At 43.0% G+C, this 26,489-nt stretch overlaps 3 protein-coding genes across 7 annotated transcripts; 2 read left to right on the forward strand and 1 right to left on the reverse strand.

Moving 5' to 3' along the window:
* Positions 1-12,582, forward strand: ap4b1 (adaptor related protein complex 4 subunit beta 1). 4 transcript variants are annotated; one of them, XM_058642750.1, is made up of 15 exons: positions 1-34; positions 112-189; positions 729-864; positions 1,554-1,778; positions 2,232-2,362; positions 2,764-2,911; positions 3,013-3,298; positions 4,204-4,302; positions 4,850-4,961; positions 5,977-6,060; positions 6,163-6,266; positions 7,357-7,564; positions 7,837-8,151; positions 10,209-10,334; positions 12,032-12,582. In XM_058642750.1, exons 3-15 carry the CDS (start codon positions 752-754, stop codon positions 12,550-12,552), a joined length of 2,472 nt encoding a protein of 823 aa, XP_058498733.1. In that variant the 5' UTR covers positions 1-34; positions 112-189; positions 729-751; the 3' UTR covers positions 12,553-12,582. The 4 variants fall into 4 exon arrangements, with proteins under 4 accessions (XP_058498733.1, XP_058498734.1, XP_058498731.1 ...); XM_058642751.1 differs by having other exon boundaries at positions 736-864; XM_058642748.1 differs by having other exon boundaries at positions 22-189.
* A 94-nt stretch (positions 12,583-12,676) lies between these two features.
* LOC131468468 (alpha-1,3-mannosyl-glycoprotein 4-beta-N-acetylglucosaminyltransferase C-like) lies at positions 12,677-22,732 on the forward strand. 2 transcript variants are annotated; one of them, XM_058642753.1, is made up of 6 exons: positions 12,677-13,684; positions 14,452-14,506; positions 17,280-17,378; positions 18,860-19,010; positions 20,053-20,307; positions 21,107-22,732. In XM_058642753.1, the coding sequence occupies exons 1-6, from the start codon at positions 13,545-13,547 to the stop codon at positions 22,015-22,017; spliced, it is 1,611 nt and encodes a 536-aa protein (XP_058498736.1). In that variant the 5' UTR covers positions 12,677-13,544; the 3' UTR covers positions 22,018-22,732. The 2 variants fall into 2 exon arrangements, with proteins under 2 accessions (XP_058498736.1, XP_058498737.1); XM_058642754.1 differs by adding an exon at positions 15,636-15,757 and having other exon boundaries at positions 13,574-14,506.
* cfap126 (cilia and flagella associated protein 126) lies at positions 22,390-25,467 on the reverse strand. Its single transcript, XM_058642173.1, has 5 exons — positions 25,412-25,467; positions 25,244-25,306; positions 24,667-24,741; positions 24,373-24,549; positions 22,390-22,620 (listed from the first exon to the last, which is right to left on the reverse strand). The coding sequence occupies exons 1-5, from the start codon at positions 25,436-25,438 to the stop codon at positions 22,390-22,392; spliced, it is 573 nt and encodes a 190-aa protein (XP_058498156.1). The 5' UTR covers positions 25,439-25,467.
* Between the last annotated feature and the right edge of the window lie 1,022 nt (positions 25,468-26,489).

A 26,489-nucleotide genomic window follows, 5' to 3' on the forward strand; every position in this document is an offset into this window, starting at 1 on the left:
AAGAAGAAGAAGAAGAAAAGCGGAAGTGTTCGCGGTGTGTAAACAATCGAGTCATTCTGAGTTTATCTGTTTGACATTTTTAAAGATCATTTTTACATTATTAACTTACAGATGTGTGAAGAATGGTGAACTACAGCAAGTAAAACTAAAGATTTACACACGACTTCAGCGTTGACTCTGATGTAGAAGGTAAAAGCCTCATTTCTTCTCCACTGATCCGTTATATTTCTTATTTATTAGCTCGAATTGTCCACAATAAAACGTTGTGTTAATAATTTACGATAAAGCTCGAATTAGTCTAGCGTTTCTCCCACTGCTGTGTCATATTTAGGATAAGAGCTTGACTGTGTTCTAGTGGTTATACTTGTGATAAAAGCCCGACTTACTCAAGTATATTCATTATAATTATGATCAAAGCCTGACTTGAAGTGTGTGTAACTGTGATAAAAGCCTGACTTACTTTCTACAGGTGTGTTATAGTGACAATAAAAGCCTGACTTACTGTATTTAAGTCCAAGCCTGACTTACTCTCCACAGGTTAGTTATAATTGTGCTAAAAGCTTGACTTACTCAATTCTGTTGATTATAATTATGATAAAAGCCTGACTTACTGTATTTAAGTGTAAGCCTGACTTACTCTCCACAGGTGTGTTATAATTGTGCTAAAAGCTTGACTTACTCAATTCTGTTGATTATAATTATGATAAAAGCCTGACTTACTGTCTAAGTGTGCAGGCTGCCTGTGGTCATCATGCCTTATCTGGGCAGTGAGGACACGGTGAGGGAGCTGAGGAGAGCTCTGACCAACCCCAATGTCCAGTCTGACCTGCTGCGATACAGAAACACCATCCTCAAAGTCATCAGGTTGGTCACACACACACACACACACACACACACACACACACACTGTGGAACATGAACGTGTATAAGTGTGTTTGAACTATTTAAAGAGGTAACAACAACTATAGTTTGGCCTTCACGAGGAGCATCTGCTGATATGAAACATCCGTCCTGCCAAAATATGACTTTATTATTTATTACTGTTGCTTTGCTTAAAAGAGGAAACTGTTACATATTTAAGATGCTAAGTTTAGTCTTTATACACATAAATAGCATAAAAAGAAGAAAAAAAAAAGAATATTAAAACATGTCAGCAGAGGCCAAGCTTATGTTTGGATGTTTTCTATCAGATACTGTCAGACAGTTCAGGGATTTGTTTTTGTTCAAACTATTGACATTTCCCTCAGTGATAAAACAAAATGAGCTCTTTACTAGCAAAGTGAATGGTGGACTGTATTTCAGTCATGTTAACTATTTGTAGTAATGGCCACAGCTTCTTTGGCTCTGGGTCTAACAGTGGAGTCTGGTTTTCTTCTTTCTGACACCTTAACATAAACACAGTTCAGCCTGAGACCATGTCTGGGTTTTTTCATAGATACAAAGTAGATTAATGATGTAACTTCCTCCCTGTCTTTTCTGTGCTTTGGTCTATTTGTTTTCATCTTGTTAAACACACCTACACCTCTTTATCTCCCCGCCTTCCTGTGTCTCAGAGCGATGTCTCAGGGTGTGGATGTGTCCAGCCTGTTCAGTGAAATGGTCAAAGCGTGTGCCACGGTAGATGTAGTCCAGAAGAAACTGGTCTACGTCTTCCTGTGTTCCTATGCCACTCTGAACCCGGAGCTGTCTCTGCTCGTCATCAACACGCTGAGGAAAGACTGTCAGGATCCAAACCCCATGGTGCGCAGCCTGGCTCTGAGGAACATGACAAACCTCAGGTGACGTCATACAAACATCAGCCTCAGCACAAAGTACAAATCATAATCTTTGGCCACTTTAATAGGTACACATAACACCTAACCTGGTGTGCTCTGCTGCTGCTGCTGTAGTCCGTCTAGTACAAGATCTAAGGTGTTTGTATGTTCAGGGATGTCTTCTGCAAACCTTGGTCATAACAAGTGGTTATTTTTAAGTTACTTTTATCTTTTTTATCATCTCAGATCAGTCCAGTCTTTCTCCTCTGACCTCTGGCATCAAAAAGATATTTTCCCCTTAACCTAAACCACCTTTCCTCCTCTTTCTGATTCCTTAGTTTGAGCTTCAGCAGCTCGTCTTATCGCTCTTATCTTTAGCAGCAAATGCATCATGCTACTGTTCTGTGATTGGCTGATTAGACATTTGGGTTAACGTGCAGGTGAACAACCGTCTGTTGTTGTCTGTGCCCCACACAGGTTACCCAGTCTGGTGGAGTATGTGGAGCAGCCTCTGACGGCAGGACTGAGAGACAGAGCCGCCTGCGTGCGGCGAGTCGCTGTCCTCGGCTGGGCCAAACTACACAACCTCCAGACTCACTCTGAGATCGGTAGATACCCTGTGACGAGTTCAACTCAACTGTAAACACCTACAGTTAAGAAAGAGTACAAGCATTTTGAACCATCTGGATTTTTGTTCTTTTTAAAGCAGCAGAAATAGATCAGTACTCGCCCAACATTGACTTTCTCAGAGGTTCAGCTCATTAAAATAAAGCCACTTGACACATCATCACTGTATGTTACTAAGTTGTATTCAATCTTTCATATTTAACTCACTGCCTCTGCTGCTTTAAACTGTGACTGCAGCAGGTTCACAACATGAAAACACAGCATCTCTTAATACATGCAAACATTTCAATAATGGCTGTGATTAAATATGTAAAATGGCGATAAAGGGGCCATTTAACAGCTGCTGTGTGTGTGTGTGTGTGTGTGTGTGTGTTTGTTGCAGATGCTGCGGTGGTGAATGAGCTGTACAGTCTGCTGAGGGACACAGACCCGGTGGTGATGGTCAACTGCCTCCGAGCCCTGGATGAGATTCTGAAGGAGGAGGGAGGAGTCGCTATAAACAAACCCATCGCCCATCACCTCCTCAACAGGTCGGCCCACAGTCTGCATATGTGTATGTAAAGTCAATGCAAAGGTGGAGAGAGAAAAACCAAGAAGATGAAGAGTTTCCTGTGTGTGTTTCTCCTCCCAGGCTGAAGGAGTGTGACATCTGGGGTCAGTGTGAGGTGCTGAGAATCCTCCAGCGCTACCGGCCTCAGTCAGAGGACGAGCTCTTCGACATCCTGTCCCTGTTGGACGCTTCCCTGGTCAGTCCTCACCCTCCGGTCATGGCCGCCACGCTCAGCCTCTTCCTGAGCCTCTGCCCCGCTCTACCCGCCATCACGCTGGCCGCCCTGGAGCGAGTGCGGGCCCCCCTGCTGGCCACCTGTGGGAGCGCGTCCAGAGAGATGATGTTCGCTGCCATCTGCCACATTCAGGTCAGTGACAGGTCGAGTGGATGAAGATTCAATTCACTTCAATTCAATTTTATTTGTATAGCACCAAATCATAACATACATGATCTCAAGGCAATGAAACATAGACAACATCAAGGAGAGCAGAGAAACACAACAGTTCACACAATCAGCAAACACTCGGCATTAGTGGAGAGAAAAAACTCTGACAGAACCAGGCTCACACATGTGCAGCATCTGCCTCGACCGGTCGGGGTGAAAGGAAAATGGGGGACAGCGGAGAGGTGGGGGACAGAAAGGGGGGAGAGAAAGGACAAGAGGGAGATGAGGTAGAGACAGAAGAGAGAGAGAGACCAGGAGCAGATACACAACAACTGTATCAAGTCACAAGTTTATACAGTCAATGATATCGACTTTTAATTATAGCACAATAATAATGGTGATGATATGTATGATATGGATAGTCTCCAAAACTGGATCTGGATCCTGCAACCTGCAAGATGAGAATACAGAGAGAGAGAGAAGGAAGGAAGGAAGGACACAAACTAGGGAGAGAAAGAGACAAGGTTAATGACATATAAAAAGTCACATTCATACCCTGAGTGTGAGAGAGTGAATGTGCACCACAGGAAAGATCTGTGATGTACTTTCTTTTACTTGAGTACATGGTTTTAGAAAGTGTGTGTTTGTATTTGTTACCTCTTTAGGACCTTCTCTGGCATAAACACTGGCCTTATCAGGACCAGTCGTCCTCATGGAGACTAAAACCTGGTCCTAATGAGGCAGAATCTCATTTCTGAGGAACTGGTTAAGAAATGAATTGTGGTTTGGTCAAAGTTAGGGTTAGACATTAACTGTGTGTGTGTGTGTGTGTGTGTGTGTTCATCGTTCATTCACCCATTGACCTTTTTCCTCTTTTCCTCTTCTAGTTGCTGTTGCGTTCTCTGCCCGGCCTGATGGGGGCGCACTACAAGCGTTTCTTCTGTGGCTATGCTGAACCAGCCTACATCAAGCAAAGGAAGATGCAGGTCATTTGGCTTTTTGACTCAGTGTTTTGTGTCATCAGTTTAAAAGATGAAACCAAACATCCCACACAACAGTTCTCGTACGTTTTGGCAGGTTTCGTGATTTATTTTTGTTTCTGGCAGGTTACACACTGCAGGTTACACACTGCAGGGTACACAGTACACAGTACACACTACAGAGTACACAGTACACACTGCAGGGTACACAGTACACACTACAGGGTACACAGAACACACTGCAGGGTACACAGTACACACTGCAGGTTACACACTGCAGGGTACACACTGCAGGGTACACAGTACACACTGCGTACCCTGCAGTGTGTACTGTGTACCCTGCAGTGTGTTTTGCTAACAAATAATAACACAAATATTTGTGTCAATTATATTCAGTGTTTTTTTATAAAATGAATATTTCAATCATGAAACTAAACACTGTCATCTAAACATTTCAATGAAAAAGAATGAACAATAATGAACTAAGTGCTGCTTTGATCGGTTATCTGTCTCTTTCTGTGTGTTTTTAAATTCCACATTCACCTGTTTGCAGGTGCTGATGGAGCTGGTGAATGACGAGAACGTAGCGATGATACTGGACGAGCTGAAAGGATACTGCACTGACGTCAACACGGACACTGCCCAGGCTGCCATCTCAGCCATAGGTAAACACACACACAATCCTGTTATTGTGTGGTTGTCTAACACAACCAGGCTTTTATCTTCACCATCTATTCACAGACCAAAGTGGACGGGCATATATCATTAGGTCCATGCTTACATTAAGACCAGTTTTCATTTAACATGTGTGTTAAACCATCCGTGGGTTACCTTCCGTTAAAGCGCGAGTCAAATAACACGTTTCCACGGTGACGCCACCTGTGCCTCTCTCTATCTTCATATATTTCCCTCTGTAACGCAGAGTCAACATTGTTCCCGTCGCTCCTGTTGAACAGTAACCAGAGAGTGATTGGCAACAGGACTTTCCGTGTGCGGACACGTCTGTGCTCGTGTCAGACGGCGATCTGTCACAGTGTGTACCTGAAAACACGGCATCATATGGACACAGACACCGCACACTCTCCCTCACCGTGCTGTACATGTACATCCATCACAGTGTACACTGAGAGCCAAACTATAAAATATCACTTTTCAATTCAAGTTTACATTTGTTCACATGGTCTCATAGATATAAACTTACTACACAACCTGAAAAATATCCCGGACTTATTCAGTAAATGTTACATAGTGTAATTTAGTCTGATGTGAATGGCTACAATACAATACAATGACCATCACAGTCATTACTGTAAGACGAGCACAGGTGACACAGAGGTCTTCTTTTGACTTACATGTACGATGTATCGTGAGTTAACAGAAGGACTGAAGGATTTTTATTTGTCTCAATATTGTACAAACATAGTAGAGTAAAAAAAGAGTAAAGAAGTATATAAAGTAATATAAATATCATCTAATATCAGCAGACTCAGTGACTTCAGTGCTTGCTCGCTCTCCAACTGTTATTTATGTTTGTTTATTTTGCACAATGAAGAAAATGTGCAAATCTACATCTGCTGCGACATGAGTATGAAACATTTGGTGTTAATTTCACAACAGAAAGGACTAAAAACTAAAAGTCAATAACAATAACAGTGTTATCTCGTGTGGACATGAGTGCAGGTCGCATCGGACGCAGCTACAGCGACAGATGTCTGGAGATCCTGACCGGACTCCTGGGACTCAAACAGGACCACATCACTTCAGGTACGACCCAGTTTCCTTCCGGCCAACATTCACACGCACTCGTCACTTCTCGGCTCTCACCTCACCTCCCCCGTCCCCCCCCCCGCACTGTTTGTCCATCAGCTGTGGTGCAGACAATGCGGGATCTGGTCTGGGTGTGTCCACAATGCAGCGACACGGTGTGCTTGGCCGTGGAGGGCTGTGAGGAGACGCTGCAGGACAGCCAGGTCAGGACACGCCCTGCAAACATTCACACACCCACAAAAACAAAAATCTCTGTCTGTCTGTCTGTCTGTCTGTCTGTCTGTCTGTCTGTCTGTGGTCACATGAGTGCATCACATGTGCTGGAAAAACAAAACTGGGCCTTCTGTTGTCATCACCGCTATAAGTAAATAATAGCAGTCATCATCATGGAAGAGCTTTGGGGGATTGTTGTTTGAAAGCGGAGGAAATGCCACAGACACTGCCTTCATTGTGCCATTTTCAGGGGTGAAGCAGCAGCAGCAGCAGCAGCAGCAGTTTAGATAAGGCAGGCATTTAAGCCATGGTCTCTGAGATGATTGATGACATCATCATTTACACCGGCTCGGCTCGCCTCGCCTCGGCACGACACGATTAGGCGCATCGCATTGTTTTCTTCCTTTCTGTGCATTTTTATTCTGTATGTAAAAGCACTTTGTAAAGTGCTATATAAATAAAGCTTTACTTACTTACTTACTGAATAGTAGGGGTGGGAATCACCAGAGGCACCACGATACGCTATTATCGTGATTTTAATTCTTTCCAAAGTATATAGTAATACAAAGGTATTAAAAGGTATATCATTTTATATATACTGTACCTATATATAACGAAATACTGTTACAGTTATCACAAAATTAAGTCACGATACAATATTAACGTAGTGTGTGGGATTATCCTACATTGTGACATACTTGCACAACTAGAGTTGTGAGTGTTTGGCACCATCTAGTGGACTGAAACGTCTATAGATTTGTTTTATGCTCTCCCACAAAAAGGGTAATGGATAACTTTTTTATTAATACTTTCTACAGTATTTTATTGTTTGTTGTCTAGGCCTATGATGTCATTTCTTATATTTTATTTATCTTGTTTATTTCTGTTGTTTTGTGTGCTTTATAAATAAAGTTGGATTGGATTGGATCAACAAATAACGTTACTAGATAGACACGTATGGTTCCAGGGTTTAGTTTCACTTTAAAGACCAATGTTTTTTCATGGTTAGTGTTGTTTTTTTGTGTCTATTATCATGACTTACTATCACACCATTCTCCTCCTCCTCCTACTGTGTAACAGGGCAGGCAGGCGCTGCTGTGGTTGCTTGGTGTGTATGGGGAGCGAGTCTCCAGCGCCCCCTACACGTTGGAGGTGTTCATCGACGGAGTGAGGAGCGAGACTTCTCTGGGAGTGAAGATGGAGCTGCTGACGGCCACAGTCAGGGTGTTGTTGTGTCGGCCTGCTGAGACGCAGGACATGCTCGGAAGACTGCTTCACTACTGCATAGGTGTGTGTGTGTGTGTGTGTGTGTTCCAGGTCCTACTAATGTTGTGAGGACCGAATTCTGTTTACACATACACATACAGTCACATTCTGTAAATGAGGTAAATCAGGTTAGAATAAGAGAGTAAGTCTACAGGAAATGAACAGGATTTATTATAATGTCCTCTGTAGTCATGGAAACCAGACTGTGTGTGTGTGTGTGAGTCATTATCATTGTTATCATACCTCAATAACAATACCTCAAATATGAATCTCTTCTTTGTTTGTTTCTTCCAGAAGAGGAAACAAACATGTCCGTACGTGACCAGGCCCTCCTCTACTACCGACTGTTGCATTGTGGGATAGAAGAGACACGGAAGGTCCTGCAGGGTCGGAGGTCGGACCCTTCCCTGGGCGTTCTGATTGGCCGCCCCGCGGAGCCCGTCGGCCAGTGGGCGTGTAGCTTCAACACGCTGGGGCCTCTCAAGCAGCTCGCCGTAGAGACAGAGTCGACCAGCAGAGGGAGCCCTGAGCACGTGACCTTTGACCGCAAGCCTAACACTGACCTGTCCGACACGCTGAACTGTGGCCAGGACGAGACGGTGCATTCAGGTGAGTGAGGAGAGGTTAGTACGGTTATTTCCAGAGCGATTTTATTTAAATAGGGACAATACAGTAGTTTATAGCTATTGCTAGTCTGGTACTGATTGTACCTAGTTGGCCTTTTACATGAACAGTATAACAACGTACTGAATATACATGTTTAAAACTACACTACAACACAGAACTATGTGCTAAAATGAACACATTAAAATGCAAATGCATAACAACGACACGCTACACTCAATAACTGCCGTTACACTCAATAACACTTGTCAAATGATAAATATAAAACTATAAGTATGATAAAACTACACTTTAGTACTTTAGACAGTACACTAAAACACAAATAAACCTGTTATACCTTAAACACTGAATGGGTCCAGCTCTGTTTTTCTTTTCTTTTATAGTATAGTGGTAGTAGTAATCGTACTTCTGTCGTATGTGTTTCACTGTAAATACCTCGTACACATATTCCTGTTTAATTTTTGTCTGTAGACATCTGTGTAGAGGAGGTCTCTCTCTGGACGTCACTCTCATCTAAATGAAACGCACTCACATTTTTCACTACATTTAAGTTTATGGGTTCTACTTTAGTGTGAGGACTGATCGGGCATAATCGCTCGTCTGTGCAGCGTGAGGATAAAGACGAGCGCTGTGGCTTGTGCTGTGAGGCAGATTCAGACTGTGTAGCAGTGTCTGTTCTGTTGTAAAGCTGGGGTTTGTTGTTAGAGCGGCTGAGCCTGCTGACATTAGTCATTCATCACTACTTCCTCGTGTTCACCCACATTCTAATGACTATTATAGTAGAGATGATGTAGCTCACCTGAGCAAAACAAAGAATACACATGCAGAACACAATATGCGTACAAAGCATGCCTGTGTCCGCTCAACAATATGGCATTAATATACTGTGATATGCTGTACCCTCCTGTTATAAGCCCAGCGCTCTTCCACTTAGCCACAAGCTGCTCAACAGACTACAGCTGTGATGAGGATGGGTTAGAGTATATTACACACATTCACTGGCCGCTTTAATAGGTACAGAGGACACTTAACAAAGTGGCAGCACTAGTGTCACCCAGTGTGGTCTCCTGTTGTTGTAGCTCATCTGCTTCATTCTTGGTTGTAATGAATGGTTCGTTGAGTTAGTGTTGCCTTTTGTCGTGAAACTGACCTCTGACCTCTGACATTTTCTCCCAGAGTTCACTGGATATTCTCTGTAAACACTAGAGATGGTTGTATGAGGAAAACCCCAGCAGCCATGCCACGTTCAAAGTCACTTAATGCCAATGGCAACACCTTTCACCTTTCTTCTCGATACTGTACATGTGTAAAGCTATTCAAATACTGCCAGTTAAGTATGTGCACCTAAAGTACCTCATAGGGTAAGTTGTGAAGATTTTAAGAGGGAGAGGCCGTGTGTGGTGCGTCAAGCATAAGGAGGGTATAACATGAAATGTGGCAATACTTGCTCCAGACAGTAAAGTGAGGTTTAATTAAACCTGAGGCTGTGATTCCACTCTGTCTGTCCTTTTCACAGCCTAACAATAGCAAACGCAGTGTTGAAACTTCTCGCTATGACTGGAACGTGAATGTATTCTGATTCCTTTTGTACTGTGTGTCTTGTTTGTTTTTTACTTTTTATATGGACCTTGAGTCTGAAAATAAAGCTTATCTATCTATTATTTACTGTAGGTTGTGGTATATTATTCACCACGGAGATAACGGAAGCAAACAAAGCTCAGGCCACACCTGCAGCAGCAGCAGCAACAGCATTGTTTGCTTTGTTTTAGGTTTGAGACAAAGGGAGGTAATCCTGTGCAGGCACAGACAGGCTGTGGTCAAGCCATTCATTGTTTGTTTGTTTCTCTGCAGTCAAATGCAGGGTGAGCAACATCTGGTTTACAAAATAAATTGAGCTGAACTTAAGGAAGTAAGTCTGGATGGTCTGGATTTGTTGCAACTTCCAACTCACCCATCTTCACTCTCTGTCCGTCTGTCCACCATCTATTGTTAGATACTCATCCTCCCTCTCTTCCCTCTTCATGCTGCCTCGTCCTCTCCAGGTTCAGACACTGATGTCCTGCCTCCCAGCCCTGTGGTTCCTCTCAGCTTGTCCCTCTCCCCAGCTCTCAGCCCAGCAGAGTTTGAGCGCCTGTGGCTGCAGCGACCTCATCTGCTTTCTGAGCAAGGTAACTATGGGTCACGTTTAGTCTTTTCTCTGTATCCTAATTGCACCTGCTTCTGTCTACTGTATCTTACATATATCTCTATATGTGCTTTATCGCTCCATTAATCAACCTTCCCTGTCCGGAAGCTGAAGTTTGTATTCTGCTTACTCTCCTGCACTAAAGTCCTGAGAGAAAATCATGAGCTGCTGGTTTACCTCTGCCTCATAAATCCGAACGTAGCGTTTGAAACACCAAAGTCACAAAATAACACATTTAAACTTAATGACGAGGGCAGCAGTGGATCAACAACTCCTGTTTGCCAGGATTCTCTCTATGGAGACCCTTAAAGTGACCACATCTACTTTGTCCTATTCCACTGAATAAAATATCATTCTGTATTCCTAAACTCTATTTCACAATAATAACAGTGGACCTGTAAGCATTCCCAGTGTTTCTTGACCTTGACTTCATTCCTGATCCAAAAGTCATCGAGTGATGCAACGTTCCATTTGCATTGTAAATGTGGGAGTGACTTTGTTCCAAGATAAGATGTTGGAAAATGCAAATGTCTCTCGGTCTAAACATTGTGTGCAATACCAAAGCTCTACATGGCTCTACATAAAAATGAAACATAATAATCTAAAAAACAAACAAATGCAATAAAAATGGAAGGGGAATCCTGGAGGAAAACCCTTTCTGACTACATGGAAATCTAAATCTACAACAAGTTCACTTACTACTGATTCAATGACCTACACAGATGGGGGTCATTGAAGGGGTCATTAAAGGGGACATATTATACAAAATCAACTTTTTAATCATTTCAATACTTATATTTGGGACTCTGGAGGCCCTACCAGTCGCCAAAGTGTGGAAAAAGAATACTCAGTCATGTTTTCGTGGTCCCCCTTAGTGTAAGTGTAGGCGATAAAACACACCATGTTGAATTCCCTGCGCTTATGACGGCAGCATGCGCATTTCACCGTGAATGTTACCACCCCACCAGTAAGTTTACGTGGAGAGCTCCACCTTAGCTCCACCCTTAGCTCCACCCTTAGCTCCACCTTGTTCCTATAAAATGCGAGAGTGCAGGCGAGGGAGGAAGAGCGGTATTATGTCAACGCGGAGGGACAAGTGTGCTGTTGGTGGCTGCACAGTGGAGCACAGTGTTTTACACAAACTTCCAGCCTCAGAGGATTTTATATATGAAGCTAATGTGCTGGATAAAGTCAGCAAACGTGTGTTCGTGTGTTCGCACCACTTCACATCAGACTGCGGCCAGCGGTCGCCGTCCCTAAGTGTTTTTAACTGATTTACAGTTCGTCAGTGTTCGGCTTCGTCTCTTCCTGTGACGACACTCTCGCTGCCATGTTGATATTGTCAGAGAACTAGTGGAGGGAGGGGGAGAGGAATGGAGCACAGGGAACAGCAGCTGAGCGAGTGAGCGCAGTAAAAAGGACAAATCAGAAACCCCCTGGGAGAAGTGGGTGTGTGTTTGCCTGTGTCTCATTTGCATATAAAGGGACCACGCACAAAACCGAGCGTTCTGAAAGGGGCGGGTTTGGCAGGGTTATTGAACTGCTATGGTGCTTCATCCTTATGGTATTTTGACCAAAGCATGTCACAGACATGTTTATTAGGACACCAGGGAACTATTTTAACTTGGAGAAATAGGGTATAATATGTCTCCTTTAACTCCATGGTTTTTTTGTGTCTAGATTCTGTGAAGACAGAAGAGGAGGAGGATTATTTGTGCATGGAAGAACGCGTCCGATGCCCTGAGATACTTCACTGTTCCACACAAAGCCTTCAGGCTGCGATGCAGCTGGTTAACATCCAGATGCTGGCCTTCACGTCACCGCACAAGCTGCCCTGGAGGGTCTACCTGTACACTCACACTCTGCATGCAAACTCCGCTGACACACCCAGCAGCAGCAGCAGCAGCAGCAGCAGCAGCAGCAGCACGCTCATACTGGGGGAGCTGCTCTACTCCGGAGAGGGAAATCAGAGAAGCGCAATAAATAGAGGCCCGGGTGATGGAGATGTGGCGGTGAAGAGCAGGGAAGATGAGCAGACAGAAGGGGAAGAGGAGGCTGCAGCTGACGGGCCGAGAGCTGAAGGAGAACAGGATGAAGTTAAAGTGACTCTTAAGCAGCAACCAAGAGATGGAAAAGCCCTGAAAGCATTTCTCTCCATTCTTACCACTGTACTGCACACACTGTCCTCAGAGAGAGCTTAAATGTGCATTAAACACACACACACACACACACACCTGTCTTTTTGAGTTGATTGATATAGTTGTATTGATCTATAAATGCAAGGAACATCTGTCCTTCAGTTAACTGTCCAGCTGGTCAAACTTACTTTGACATTGTTTAGATAAGAAAAGCAAGAGAATACGGTCGAAATGCCTCACTTCTGCCAGTGAAGGTTCTCAGTCATCTGGGTCATAGTCTTCTTCTTCATCTTCTTCATCTGCATCTTCTGGGGTTGGCTGAAGGCGACTGGACTTGCTTGAGTTAAGTTGAAGTCGTTTCACCTCTCGTCCAAAAGGCTTCTTCAAAAACTTGGGTGAAACCACCAACCCACCTCTGAACAGGTTTAGCTCTGCATTGTTCAACTTAGACAAACAGGTTAGTCACCGGTTAGTCGGAACTGAAGACGTCTCTTGGATGAGACGTGGAATGTCTTCAGCATAACTCAAGCAAACCCACAAAAGTGCTGCAAAGAGTCATGCAGCAGCACATCATCACTGCAGTGATGAAGAACCAGTGCAAGTAAAACCAGGGTTCACAGTGTGTCGAGCCGAGACAAGCGGCTAACAAGAGGCATTCAAAGACCCTCGTAAATGTCATCACTTATGAGAAATGATTTAGACTCGGGAAGTATGGCCTCGTTTCCGCCAAGCAGTGGTAGTAGCTTAGCTCAATCTGACCTAAAACCAAGCAGTGACCCTCAAAAAGACTTCAAAAGTTTTCAGAATCAGTTCAAATGTCTTCAGAATTGTGGTTTTGAAGAAAAGATTTGCCCTCAATACCATAAAGATATGCTTTGTGGTTAAAGTAACTGTTTACATGGTCTTTTAGTAGTTTTTAGCCCCAAGGGATTCAACATGGCCTGAAATGAAAAAGCGTCGCGAGAGGACGGGGAACTTGCCTGCAGAACATCTCTGCGTCGTTGGCTGACAGCTTACTGGAAACCTGAAGAGACAGTGTCTGTCCTTACTCAGAGATGATATGGTGTTTTGTTTTATACGTGTCTTCTCCACCAACACAGTATCTTCAGGATGTGTCTTCTCAGTATGACTGTACAGGAAACCACAAGAGCGTCTTCACTTCTCCGTTTGCTCCTTGTTCACTCTCCAGCCACAAGTAAGCATATTTAATTCACAGGTTTATAAAGTCACTTCCTGCTTGGTTTGCTTGGTTTGATGGTGGTTTGATAAGAGGACGAGTCGTGTCTCTGCGGGAGTGAGATAAGGCTGTTTCCTATAAACAAGATGCAGGGAGGAGGTTTCCACACATATCCACATGGATAATCATGTTTTGTTTTTGATTTCCGTACAGTGAGAAACAACATCTGAACACATACACACAAACTGATAATGGTGACAAATAGAACACTTGGACTACATTATTATGAGCTTGTGTTTTTCCTTGACTTTGTTGAAGTAATTGAAACATCTATCTATCTATTATGAAACGTATTACATGATGTTCCTCTTCATAATATGTGTTCAAATAGGTTTTTGTGGCTCCAGATTCATTATATTTGGGTGGTAAGGGCTCAAAAATGGCTCTTCTGTTGTGTGTGTGTGTGAATCATTGTGAAGACCAAAGTAACGTGAATATACCCAAGGAAGTGAGGACATTCTTACACTCTTAAAAACACCTGGTTTTGAGGGTAAGGAACTAGAGAATGTCTGATGTCATGAGTGTCCTCACTATGAATGCTATGCAAACGTGTGTGTGAGTGAGTGAGTGAGAGACAGAGACAGAGACGCCGGTGGAGCACGTGTGTGTGAGCAGTTTCTCCCATGTTGCGTCGCTGTCAGTGTCTCACTCCTCACCCTCCTCCTCACTCTCCTCCTCCTCCTCCTCCTGAACTGAACTCCTCTTTATTTTCCGTTCTTTTGAAGTGAGCGGTGCTTTAAACCCCGGGGAGTGAGTGACAGCGTCCACGGACGGACGGAGGTAAGTTTTGATTTTTAACTCACACCATCTTCTACTTTCTTTACCTACCAACTTTGCCGTGTTTCCGAAGCGCGTACGCACAGTTTCATTTTGTGCGTAAACCAAATGTCACTGCGGTGTTTTTTGAATCCACGCCAACGGGAATGCAGTTTTCCGCTGGCGTGGGTGCGTAACGATTTGATTTAAACATCAAACTGAGCAACTGAGTGAATAAGGACCGCAATGACTCATTAAAGATGTATTTGTCATGTAACAAAGTACAAATACTGCGTTACTGTACTTAAGTCCAAATGCAAGTACGTATCTGTACTTTACTCGCAACTTTTACTCCACACATGTCCTCGAACTGTCTTTGTTACTCGTTACTACCAAATACAACCAGGAGAAGAAGAGTTGCTATTATGGTCTGTATAACACTGAGAGCTACAGTGTTCACCCATGATTCAGCCATTCACACGCTGCAACATGGAATTAAGTGTCTTTGCTCAAGGGCACAGATAGACTAGCAGAGCCAGGAATTTAACCCACAACCTTCCCACTGTGAAAGACAACTCTGAGCTACCATGACTCTGTCCTAACTCTTAGGACCTTTGATATCCAAGTACAGGAAATGTCAGAAACTTTAAAAACAGTGACCTCAACTTCTCCCAAAGTCATTTTCTGCTACGATACTTGTACTTTTACTCAAATATGCCTTTTTGGTACTTTAAACAAGACTTTGATTAAATGACTACATATGTATGTATATATATATATATATATATAATGGGTGTGCACCGTTCACACCATGAGTCGTGCATTGTGGTTTTATTGTTCTCACGTTGTTGTTTCGATCTTGACTATTTGATATTGTGAAGTTTTGAACACTGCTATTTGGTGGTGCTATTGATATGATAATATATGTCCTCAGATGGGCATTGTTTGTGTGATGTTATGTGTTTTTGTTGTGAGGGTATGAGTGTAATATGTGGTATTTCTGGATTGCACCAGAATTTTCCAGACAAAAATCATCATGTTTGAGCATTTTTGGCGATAACAGTTTACTTCTAGAGCTCAATATTTTCCTCTAGGTGGGTTCTAAATAAGTTCTAAATGCTTTAAAAAACAAATGTTTTCTTTGTTTTTATAGGCAACAACCAGAAAGTGTCGCCCCTCCCTCCCTCCCTCCCTTCCCTTCCCTTCCCTTCCCTGGTCTGATCTGGTCTGGTCTTAACACCATTTCTGGACTTTAATGAAATCTGTGCCACTGAAGTAAGTGAGTGCATGTAAACAGGGTGGAGGGAGAAGCATGCGCACCAAAAACAGTCTAAATATAAATGCAAAGGTCACCCTCGGTTCCCGTAACACAGTATCCACATGTCAATTCCCTCTACAAATACTAACACAGCAGCACTGGACAACGCTCACTATGTTGAGTCATTGTGGAGAAAACTTCAGACTTCTGAGATTAAAGTCAGAATTCACAGACGAGACACAAAACTATTGACACTTACACTTCATTCCAAAGCCACTGACTAGTCGTTCGCTGTCAGCAGGATCCAATTGGCTTGATTCGTAGTTACTGTTTTAATTCATCAATCACGAAGGTGAGGGAGAGTTGTGTGAAGGGTTTGCACATTTATGTATCCAAGCTTCTCGAGGAAACACTGATTGTTGTTTTGATTTAAGGAGTATTAGGGGCCAGCCAAAAAAAAGAAAAAAAACCAAAAAGCTTGACCACGTACCACAACAAAGCGACTGACGGCTCCATGACGTGGAGTGTGAAGGTGATTTGTGGTAGTGTCTGTGTCTGTGTCTGTGTCTCAGACGCCGCGTCTGTCTGAGCTCCACACCGACAGGATTAAGCAACTTGATCAGTTGCCTTCTTGTATCTTGTGATACAACATACGCTCTCTGGATCGCTCGCAGGTGCAACCATCTGCATCTGCCCCGTTCCAGCTATTTCATTTTGTATCTAAGTTTGTAGGGTTTATCCTCCTGAACAAACCAACTTACTGACACGGTCTCTTCAGCGTCCTAATACTTATCACCACACACCACGTGTTATTTTCTTTCTTTTTTGTACTGTAATGTACAGATGCACAGATGCTGTGTGGACTCCAGGAAGAATAGCTGTGGCTATGGCCCCAGCTAACACAAAATCAAAAGTCCTACTCATTTTCATAGATAAGTTATATTCCATGGCTTCACAGGTTGACCAAGTTAAAAAATACACTGATTTACTATTTAATACTCTTGTCGCCTGTTTTTTTATCAGTAATAGAAACTGAAGTTCAAACTGAAAGGAGGAAACAGGTGCTCGCTGTATTCTGCATGTCAGTCATCATCTACCGCTTTATCCTCCGTCAGAGGGTCGCGGGGGGTGCTGTGCCAATCTCAGCTACATCGGGCGATAGGCGGGGTACACCCTGGACAGTTCGCCAGTCCATCGCAGGGCCACAGTATTCTGCATGTGTGATCTGCATTTCTAACAAACTGGTTCACGAGAACAGGAAGTGATGAACCTGTGGTTTCTATTTATGAGTGAGTGAGTGAGTGAGTGAGTGAGTGAGACTGTGCTGAGGGTGTTTATGGGTTCATTGGTCCAAATAGAGAACGTCCTTCACTAAAGTTGAGTAAAACAGAGGCTCGCACGTGAACACCGTCTCTGTATCCTGATGAAACATTCATGGACGGTTGAATGAATAATTTACAGGTGTCTGGACTATGTTACTCACCAGTGTGATGAGACGTCTATCTGCTGTGTGTGTGTGTGTGTGTGTGTGTGTGATAGGAAATGCGACGTCATCAGAGGAGGAAGAACGCCATCTTAGCCGTGATCCTTCTCGTTGGAGGATTATACTTAATTATTCACTCAAATTTCTCCTTAACAGTAAGTGCAAACACACACACACACTCACAGGTTGACTTTAGAGCCATTGTTAAATATGCTTGAATGTATGACACAGGCTGGTGTTGATTTAACAGAACTGTGTTGATGGATGAATTGTTGTATTTCTGCTCCTGATCTCTCTCCCTCTCTCTCTCTCTCTTCTGTGTCTCTCTTCTGTCTCTACCTCCCCCCTTGTCCTTTCTCTCTCCCCCACCTCTCCCCGTTCCCCATTTTTTCCTTTCACCCCTGACCGATGGAGGCAGATGGCCGCCCTTCTTTGAGTGTGGTTCTGTCAGAGTAGTGTTTGCTCACTGTGTGAACTGTTGGTTTTCTCGAGGCGTGATGTTTGTTGTGATTTCACACTATAAACTCCGTCCCCATGTAACATAATGGTTTGCTTCTCTGCCATTATTATTATTATAGTATATAATGCAACTATCATTTCTATCAATGGATGAATATGCAATCTATGGTGTTATATTGTTAATTGTCAAGCACCAACTACTACTAGACCCAGCCCTGGGACTACATCTAGATCCATGGTTCTCAAACTGTGCTATGTGTACCACCAGTGGGACGCAAGCTTCCTCTGTGTGGTACGAGTGTGTAGAAAAAGAAACAAATATCTTATGTTTCTCTAATGTCACTATAGCAGTGTGAAAAGTCCATATCTGACTTTGCTCCACCTGTGTTTTCACATTGTTGGTGATCATGGTGTCAATTTAAGAGCTTAACATTTTGAGCTCTAGGTGGTACTTTTTTCAGCTTGAGAACCACTACTCTTTTTGTTTTTTTAATAAAAGTTCATCTTTAAAGCCCTTTAAAGAAAGATTGAACTGTGATGACCTCCAGAAGCCGGCGTGTCGTTTACCGGACCTTCCTTCTTGAGAGGGTTAGGAACAGGTGGTGAGATGATGGTGCTGCTGACACAAGGCTTGTATAGAACCAGTGTCAGGTGGGACCCTGCAGGTGCCTCTGCCCCTGTTTTCCCATGACCACACACTTTAAATCATCCTTTTCATACATGTTATTTGTCCCTCCCGGTCTTCAAATCCTAGGCTGATGTTCTCATGCTCGTGCCTTTTGAACATAGAATTTCAAATGCATGACAACAAATTTGAAAATAGCAACATGTTCGTGAGCTCTCCCACTCTCCAAAAAACAGGAAACACCTGCGACCTCTCCCTTTCCGTTAACTTCCTTTTGGGTTTGATTTGGGATTGTAATTCATTTCAAATATGTGTGTATGTGTGTATGTGTATCCAACTCGACTCCTTTGGTCCCTGTTAGAATGATTCCGGATTACAAAAAATAAGAATTAGCCGTGTTAATGTGTTCATCTAAGTCCGACACTTCAGGTGTTCATCCAGTTCAAACATGTGACTTCATGAGAAAGCATCATTTCCTCTGGAGTTTTCATTCACTCGCCTTAAGAAACATTTAAAGACACGACTGACATGATGGGGTGTGTTTGTTTTCAGGGCTCCACGGGGTCACGTGAAAACAGTTCAACTCCATTATCTTGGATCACGGGGAGGATGGTCAACAAGGAGTCCTGGGTTGCACAGGGAGATTACCTGCCTCTCAATGTGTCCTGTCAGCTGCTGGCTGGAGCGCCATCTTTGCAGCAGAGTGAGTGAATTTTTAATGAACTTTATATTTGTCGTGTGAAAGCTGAAGCATAGATTATCAGAAGGAGCAACTGAATAATGATGATGATGATAATCCTCTCACAAGCCATGTTTACATGCACACATGTAAACATGGCTTGTTTACGCCCCATCAGTCTCACAGGAGACTGAAAAGGAAGAAGATAGGAATCATCTTAAATAGTTTAAACGAGCTACACTTTGTACAGTGTGTGACTACTGTGTGTGATCTGCATTCAAGTGTCACACAAAAACCTTCTCTCGCTCGTTTACAGCCAGTCAAGTGACGCTCTGGCTATAGTGAGAATGCACACAGGGGCCCCTGCGATGCAAAAGATAGTGAAACTCTTTAGAAAAACACATCTTAGAGCCCAAAGACCGGATATAACTGGATATAAACATCTTACTGCGGTAACTACTGGGAGTCATGATGCTCTTCAGCGTCAGGTGAGACACGTGATGACTGAGTTCCATCATGTCAAACTAGTTTGAAACAACCTCAAGAGGCAGCACTCTGTAAGTCATACACCAGCCTTCAGTTTGCATTGAAGGCTGGTGTATGCCCATCGTTCAGTGTTGGATCAGTGACTTTTCACAGGAGGCAGATTTATTCCCAGTGAGATCATTTGCTCTCTCATCCTCACATATACTTCACACACACTGAAATGAGGTCATTTTCACACTGAGTCGTCTCCGCTGGACTCGGTTCAGTTGCAACATTCACTCGGGTCAGCGTAGATTAAGATGGAGCGAGAGATAAGGTGACTCTAATGACCATTACTTTTCTTCTGGTTATTTGTTTCATTTTCTACACACTCTGGTCAAAGTCCCTCGGCTCCACTCTGATCACATACCGTGGTTTACAGTAGAACAGTAGTTCTGATTGTCCTCCCAAGTACCACAGTTTGAGAACCATGGACATAGATGAAGTTTTGTGGCGTCAGGTTTAAGATGAGAGCACATGTCGGCACATAATGACACACAGAATAAGTGATTCTAACTCTCTGCTCATTTGTGTTTTTCAGGGTTTTTATGTATCGGGTTGTCATCGGTGAAGAGGAAGAAGGGCAGCTACCTCATCCCCACCCTGCAGTCCCTCTTCTCCCAGTCGTCCCCCGACGAGCGCTCCTCCATGGTGGTGGTGGTGCTGCTGGCGGACTTTGACGTTGCCTGGAGAGTCAACACGGTGACGGAGATCAAAAGTGTGTTTGCCTCAGAGCTGGAACAAGGCCAGCTGGTGGTCCTCCATGTTCCTCAGGACTGGTATCCTCCTCTTACAGGTGTGCAGCGCAACGTGCCATCTTCACTGTGCATTCATTAAAGGTCACGAGATGTCAGGAATCAAATGGTATAGTTAGTTATAGCCAATGTGTGTTTTTTTGCATAAAATAAACTTCAGACGAGGAGAGTTGAGATTGATATTGGTCGGACATTTCCAGGGATCTATGAGCCGGGAAAGGACTCGGAGGTTGACCTTCACCTTCTGGACTAATAAGTAACTTGGTGCACACATTAGGAAAACAGTGACACAAAGAAGAAAACGTTTTTTTGGTACTCAAGACGTTTGTTAAACCTCGTCTTTGTCAACCATTGTTGTTGTTGAGCAAGTAATCAGTTATTTTATTTTATTGATAGTTAAAGGTGATCGTGTATTCAGTGAGGCTGCAGCCACTTTAGTCATCTCAGCAGCTCCCAGGGTGTGTTTGGCTTTTTAACAACATCTTCAGTCGTAAGCTTTAGGTCTTGCTTGAGTTAAGTTGAGTTAAGTTGAGTTAAGTTTTTTTAATGATATGAAACGGAAAACACGCTGAAGAAGCAACGGTGCAGTGAGCAAGTTACTCCACCATCTCAGCAGAAAACACACGTTAGAGCACCAAAAATGTAGGTATCGTTATCAGCTTCAATGACTTAAGTATTGCATATTGTACCTTTTTTAATTTATTCACTTCCATGTGATTTTTGGCGTGTTTCCACCAGCTTATTTTGCGTATCTGTTGAGGCGAGGCGAGGTGGGACCACAGCTGGAAAAGGGGCTTTTGTTGACGCTGATTACTGAACTCTCTCTGCTTCCCCCCGCAGGTCTAAAGAGGAACTACAACGATCCTTCTGGCAGGGTTTCGTTCCGCTCCAAGCAGAACCTGGATTACTCCTTTCTGATCCACTACAGTGCCAGTCTGGGCAAGTACTACCTGCAGCTGGAGGACGACGTCTTGTCTGCCAAACACTTCCTCACCTCCATCAGGAAACACGTTGGCGAGCAAGAGGCCAAGAAAGACACTTGGGCAATGCTGGAATTCTCTGAACTGGGCTACATTGGAAAGCTCTACAAGTCGGTGGACCTCCCTCTGCTGAGCCGCTTCCTCTTCCTCTTTTACCAGGAAATGCCCTGCGATTGGCTGATGTCTCACTTTCGAGAACTGCTGACTCAGAGGAAGCCGATCGACTTCAAACCCTCGCTGTTCCAACACATGGGCACTTTCTCCTCTTTTGGCGGGACGTACAACAAGCTCAAGGACAAGTACTTTGAGGAGGGTTTGTATAGCAACCCAAAGGCTGAGGTCTTCTCTGACATGTCCACCTACCAGAAACACATACCCAAACTGGCCTGGGACTTAGGGGAAACATTCTTCTGGGGACGCGTCCCAGCAGCAGGAAATTACCTGACTGTGGTGTTCGCTGAGCCCGCGGTGGTGACGGGGATTCTGATAGAAACAGGGTTGGACAAGAAAGACCTCCTGGTTTCAGCGCAGGTGGACATAGGCCATGAAGTGGTCACCACTGAGAACGGGGAGAAGAGCTGCAAGGAGTTCCAGTCAGTGGGAACTTTAAAGGACGGGAGGTTCGATATTAAAGAGATGGACAAAAAATACAGCTCAGCCTCTTCCTGTTTGAGGATAAAAATCACGGCTGGACAGACGGACTGGGTCATTATCAAGAAAATCAGGGTTACAACAAAGCAGAGCACGGAAAAGAATAGAATAGAACAATAGTAAATAAGAATAAATGAGGGGGAGAGGTCCATCTCCAGCGCCAATGCTATCATAGAAGAGCTTCCTATTCCCACCAGATTCATTTATTTTTCTCCTAGAAAAGGGCTGTAATTAAGGGCTATTTTCATTATTTTCATTCATTTCATTGATGATTTTTTTGTATTCACTGATGTGTGTGATTTTACATATATATGTATATATATATATGTATATATGTATATATGTGTATGTGTATGTGTAAAATGTGTGTATGTATATGTTGTAAGTCGAAGCTGGTGATGTGAAATTGCATTTATTTTATTTGCAGTTATTGTTTGCATTTCACTTCTCTGCTCTCTCAGGCACTTTAGTCGCAGGTCTCTCTGGGCCAGTTTAGGGCCTCGCGTTGGTTTCCTCTCCAGCAACTGGCTTCTCTTCAGCCGCAGAGCACCGGCTCATCAGCCTTTTATCGGCCAGAGAAGCCGGTTTGTCCACCACAGCCGCCTGTGAGTCCTGGTTTTGACGGGCGACACTCTCGCCTCCACTGACGGGGCGGGTCTGAGACGCTGGACGAGCTACAGCTGTGGTGGATGGACATATGTCCAGCTGCTGGTCCACCATGGTCTAGGAGAGTGGGAACAGAGATGGGACTAAACTTATCTTAACTTGTAAAGTAAAAATAACACTTTTTTTTTTTACAAACTAAAATGTGAATTAATAAGCAAAAAAAACCACACCCCTCTGCAGTAGAGTTCAACCCTTTTTGCTTCCTAATTAAAATTGTTCAAGGTTCTATGCTCATTAAAACAAATGTAATACATGTATCTTTCAATTTTACACTGAATATTGAGAAAAATAAATGTCAAATCAACTCCCAATTAAACATCTGCCACCATATATTTTCTCCAAATCGTTCGCTACCCTTCAGTCTAACTTAGCGTAACGTAGCTTTTGGTGGCTAATGTTAGCCGACATTAGCTTAGCTCCTGTGCAAATAGAATTATCCATTTTCTCTGTTCCCCCTATAATTATTTTATTGATTTCATTATCTAGACATTCATTATCATTATTTCTGTAAATGCACCAGAGTTAGCCAGAATTTTCATCTGTGTACTTCATCATACTAGCTAGCTATGTCGCTAGCTAGCTAGGTAGCTAACTCAAACATGATCAGTTATTGTTCTGTTGACTAAATAAATGTATGTACTGTTAAACTGTGTTGAAATAGAGCTAAAGGATGGGGTTAAAAAAAAGGAAAAAATAGAAATATCAATAAATGATCACGATGGATATCAGACAACTTGGTTGATCGTTTGCTTCTGAGCGAAAGCTGAAGAAATAATTTAGTGGTTTAAACTTCTTAATGGACAGAAAATAACACAAACTTCATAATAATTTGTTTTATATCTCTTGTGTTTTTCAAATCTTCTATATTACTTTGGGTGCACATCGTGGCTAATATCCACTTTATTCCTCTTCTTTGCTTATATATATATTGAGATATTGAGATACATGGTGATCTGTGAACACAACACACAACACAAACTGGTTAGACTGAGGTTTCTTTGTAGAGAAGTAGTTATTGCCCTTCAGATATATTAGAGAAATGTTCATTTACATACAGGTGTGTGTGTGTGTGTGTGTGTGTGTGTGTGGCCTCTGTATTTCACCCACTAGACAGCCTTTTTGTGGCTGTAAGTTTGTGGAAACCGCTCACTCTGCTGCATCAAAATCCATTAGCGTTGTTAGCTTGCAGGGAGACAGGAGCTGCTGGCCTACTGCAACCTTCTTTAGTAAGTTATTGTGAATTAGATAAATCCAAACAAAGACTTTTTAACACTGAAGTCACAAGAAAACACAATTGAACTTACTAATGGCGACAATAGTGGATTAAACATCTCCTGTGTGATGTGATGTAAAATCGATGACCTTCTCTATGGACTTTTGTATGTGAGAGAAACCAAGCTCAGCTGACCTCACCTCTGAGGGGCCCACCACCTGAAAACACCACAGGCTCCCGCAGCCTTTTTTGTTCATGAAAGCATCGTCTTGTGTCACGATGAACTCCGTCACCCCCTCGACTCCTCACAGCCACTCTGCACTTATGACTCTGTGGGATTTGAATGTCTAATGTTTGCTTTCATTCATCATACATTTTAATTTAAGGTGCCAAACTTGTGTCAAGTGTGCAAGTGCATGTTAAACACAATAACCCTGGTTACGCCCTTCAAACACCCACTGTGTGAACAAGAGTTCATGAGGTTTATGAACACAGGAAGCAGGACCACAAAGGGCTGGAGGAGGAGTTTTCTGGACATTAACCATTTATCTATACGTGTGTGTGTGTGTGTGTGTGTGTTGCCTTGTGATAACAACCTGCTTGTCTTCCCTCTGTGAGTTTCTGCTGGACGTGTGTGCGCGCTGTGGGTGGAAGCCCCAGGACCTGAGCCTGTGCAGACCCTCCACAGAGCGACCCATGGGGTCGATGTGGCGAGCTGGGATACGAGCAGGAAGATCCCAGGTCCCCTTAAAGTCTGGCCACGCACTGCCACGCTGAAACACACACACACACACACAGGAGGGTGTGAGAGAGAGTGTAGATTTACAAAGACAGAAAGGTCATTTAAAAACAGACAGACAGACAGAGAGAGGGAGGGAGGGAGCGAGCACCTTGACCACTCCGGGGAGCAGATGACCTCTGTCATTGGCAATAAAAGTAGTAGGACCATCCTTTATAGTGGGTCTCTGCACACACACACACACACACACACACACAGAGTTAAGTTGTTAGGTTAACTCATGTAACTCGTCAATCTTTTTTATTATTATTTTTTTATAGAAATGTGTTTATTGTTTTATGAAATAAGGCAAAAAAAACATTGAAAGGAAAAAAACAGTCATTCAACTCAGATTGACCCCGCCCCCTAAGATATGTTAGTACAGGGTCCCATACCTTAGCAAATAAATCTCTATTTTCGTTATAAAACCTTAAACCATAAATCATATGTAGGCACTGAATCCACAATTCTATTCTTTTGTAAAGCAGTTTATTTTTTGGAAGCAGCTGCCTGAATTCAAACAGTGTGTCAGTAAAAACACTGCTAAAAAGATAGTTTTGTATTAAAAACACACAACAAAGGTTATTAAACCTCCAGAGGGGAAAGAGTGAGTGCATAAAGTTCGATTTCTTACCTATTATTTTATATTATATTTCTTTCTTTCAATAAATTCATATTTTTAGCGGTACCTCTTTGAAGCTTTTGTTCTCGCCCCAGTTCTGCAGCCTCTGGGACCTGAAGGCGCTGTCATACTGAGGATGGACAGTGACGTCACGTGTGTGAGCAAAAACATGACATCATCACAAAATTACAAAGTTATTATTTTATTATTATTATTATTATTATTGTTATTTTACCTGATTCGCAGAGTAACTGGACGACATTCCTGCGTCTGTATTTACTGCAGCCCTCGCGCGTCTCTCAGTGTTGATTCGTTGCTTAGCAACAAACGCATGCTGACAACGGGCAAGTGGCGACGACTAGTGGCCAAAGAAAGTATTGCAATAAAAACACTACACACTTTGATCAAGGTGTTTATTAGGGTTTGAGCACAAGGTCCGTAGAACCCTATTGAAATGCAAGGAGTTATTATTCTTTGGTGAATTTGCACCGATGGTATTTGACTGAACTTCAAACTTGGTGAGGTCACTGTGGACCAGTTAAGGATCTAAAGTCATTGAAGGGTTTTTTTTTTTTTTTTTTTGGAAATTTGGAAATAGACGCATGGCGTACGAGGTGCACGTGATAGGGGGCGCCAAAGTTGGCTAAAATTCAGATTCAGAATCAGAATCAGAATCAGAATCAGAATCAGCTTTATTGGCCAAGTATGTAACACATACAAGGAATTCGACTCCGGTTTTTCAAACACACGCTGTACATGAAACGTAGACATTAACATAACTTAACATATATTCTTCTCAACAAACAACGAAACTCTTATAACTGAGCAATGGAAGGTCCAATCCGCTATGATTGATGATGGGTGGTTGCTGAAGACGACTATGACACGGTACATATGACATATGACTATGACAGCGCCTCCTGGTGGTGGCAGGAGGCGCTGTCATGTTGTTAACCCTTGGCTCAGGTCACATTGCAGGAAAACCATGCAGCAAGTCAAGTTCTTCTATAGCTTTTACATATTCTCTTAGTATGTGTGTGAGACAGAGACCGACTTAAAATAAATTACGGTGTAGTTATTTTCAATGTCATTTTATTTATGAAGCTTATCCCTGTCCCTAAACCGCAGTATAACATGTATGTTATTATAAGTAAACATTACAGTAAATAGATCCCATATTTCACATACTTGTCTAATTTTATAACGATAACAATTATTATATTGTATTAATGTTATTATTCAGTACATTAATGCGCATTTTAGACTTACAGTATAATGGCTGACACACGTTTCGCTACCAACATTTATTTTGA

Source organism: Solea solea, chromosome 11 (assembly GCF_958295425.1).
Source record: "Solea solea chromosome 11, fSolSol10.1, whole genome shotgun sequence".
NCBI lineage: Eukaryota > Metazoa > Chordata > Actinopteri > Pleuronectiformes > Soleidae > Solea > Solea solea.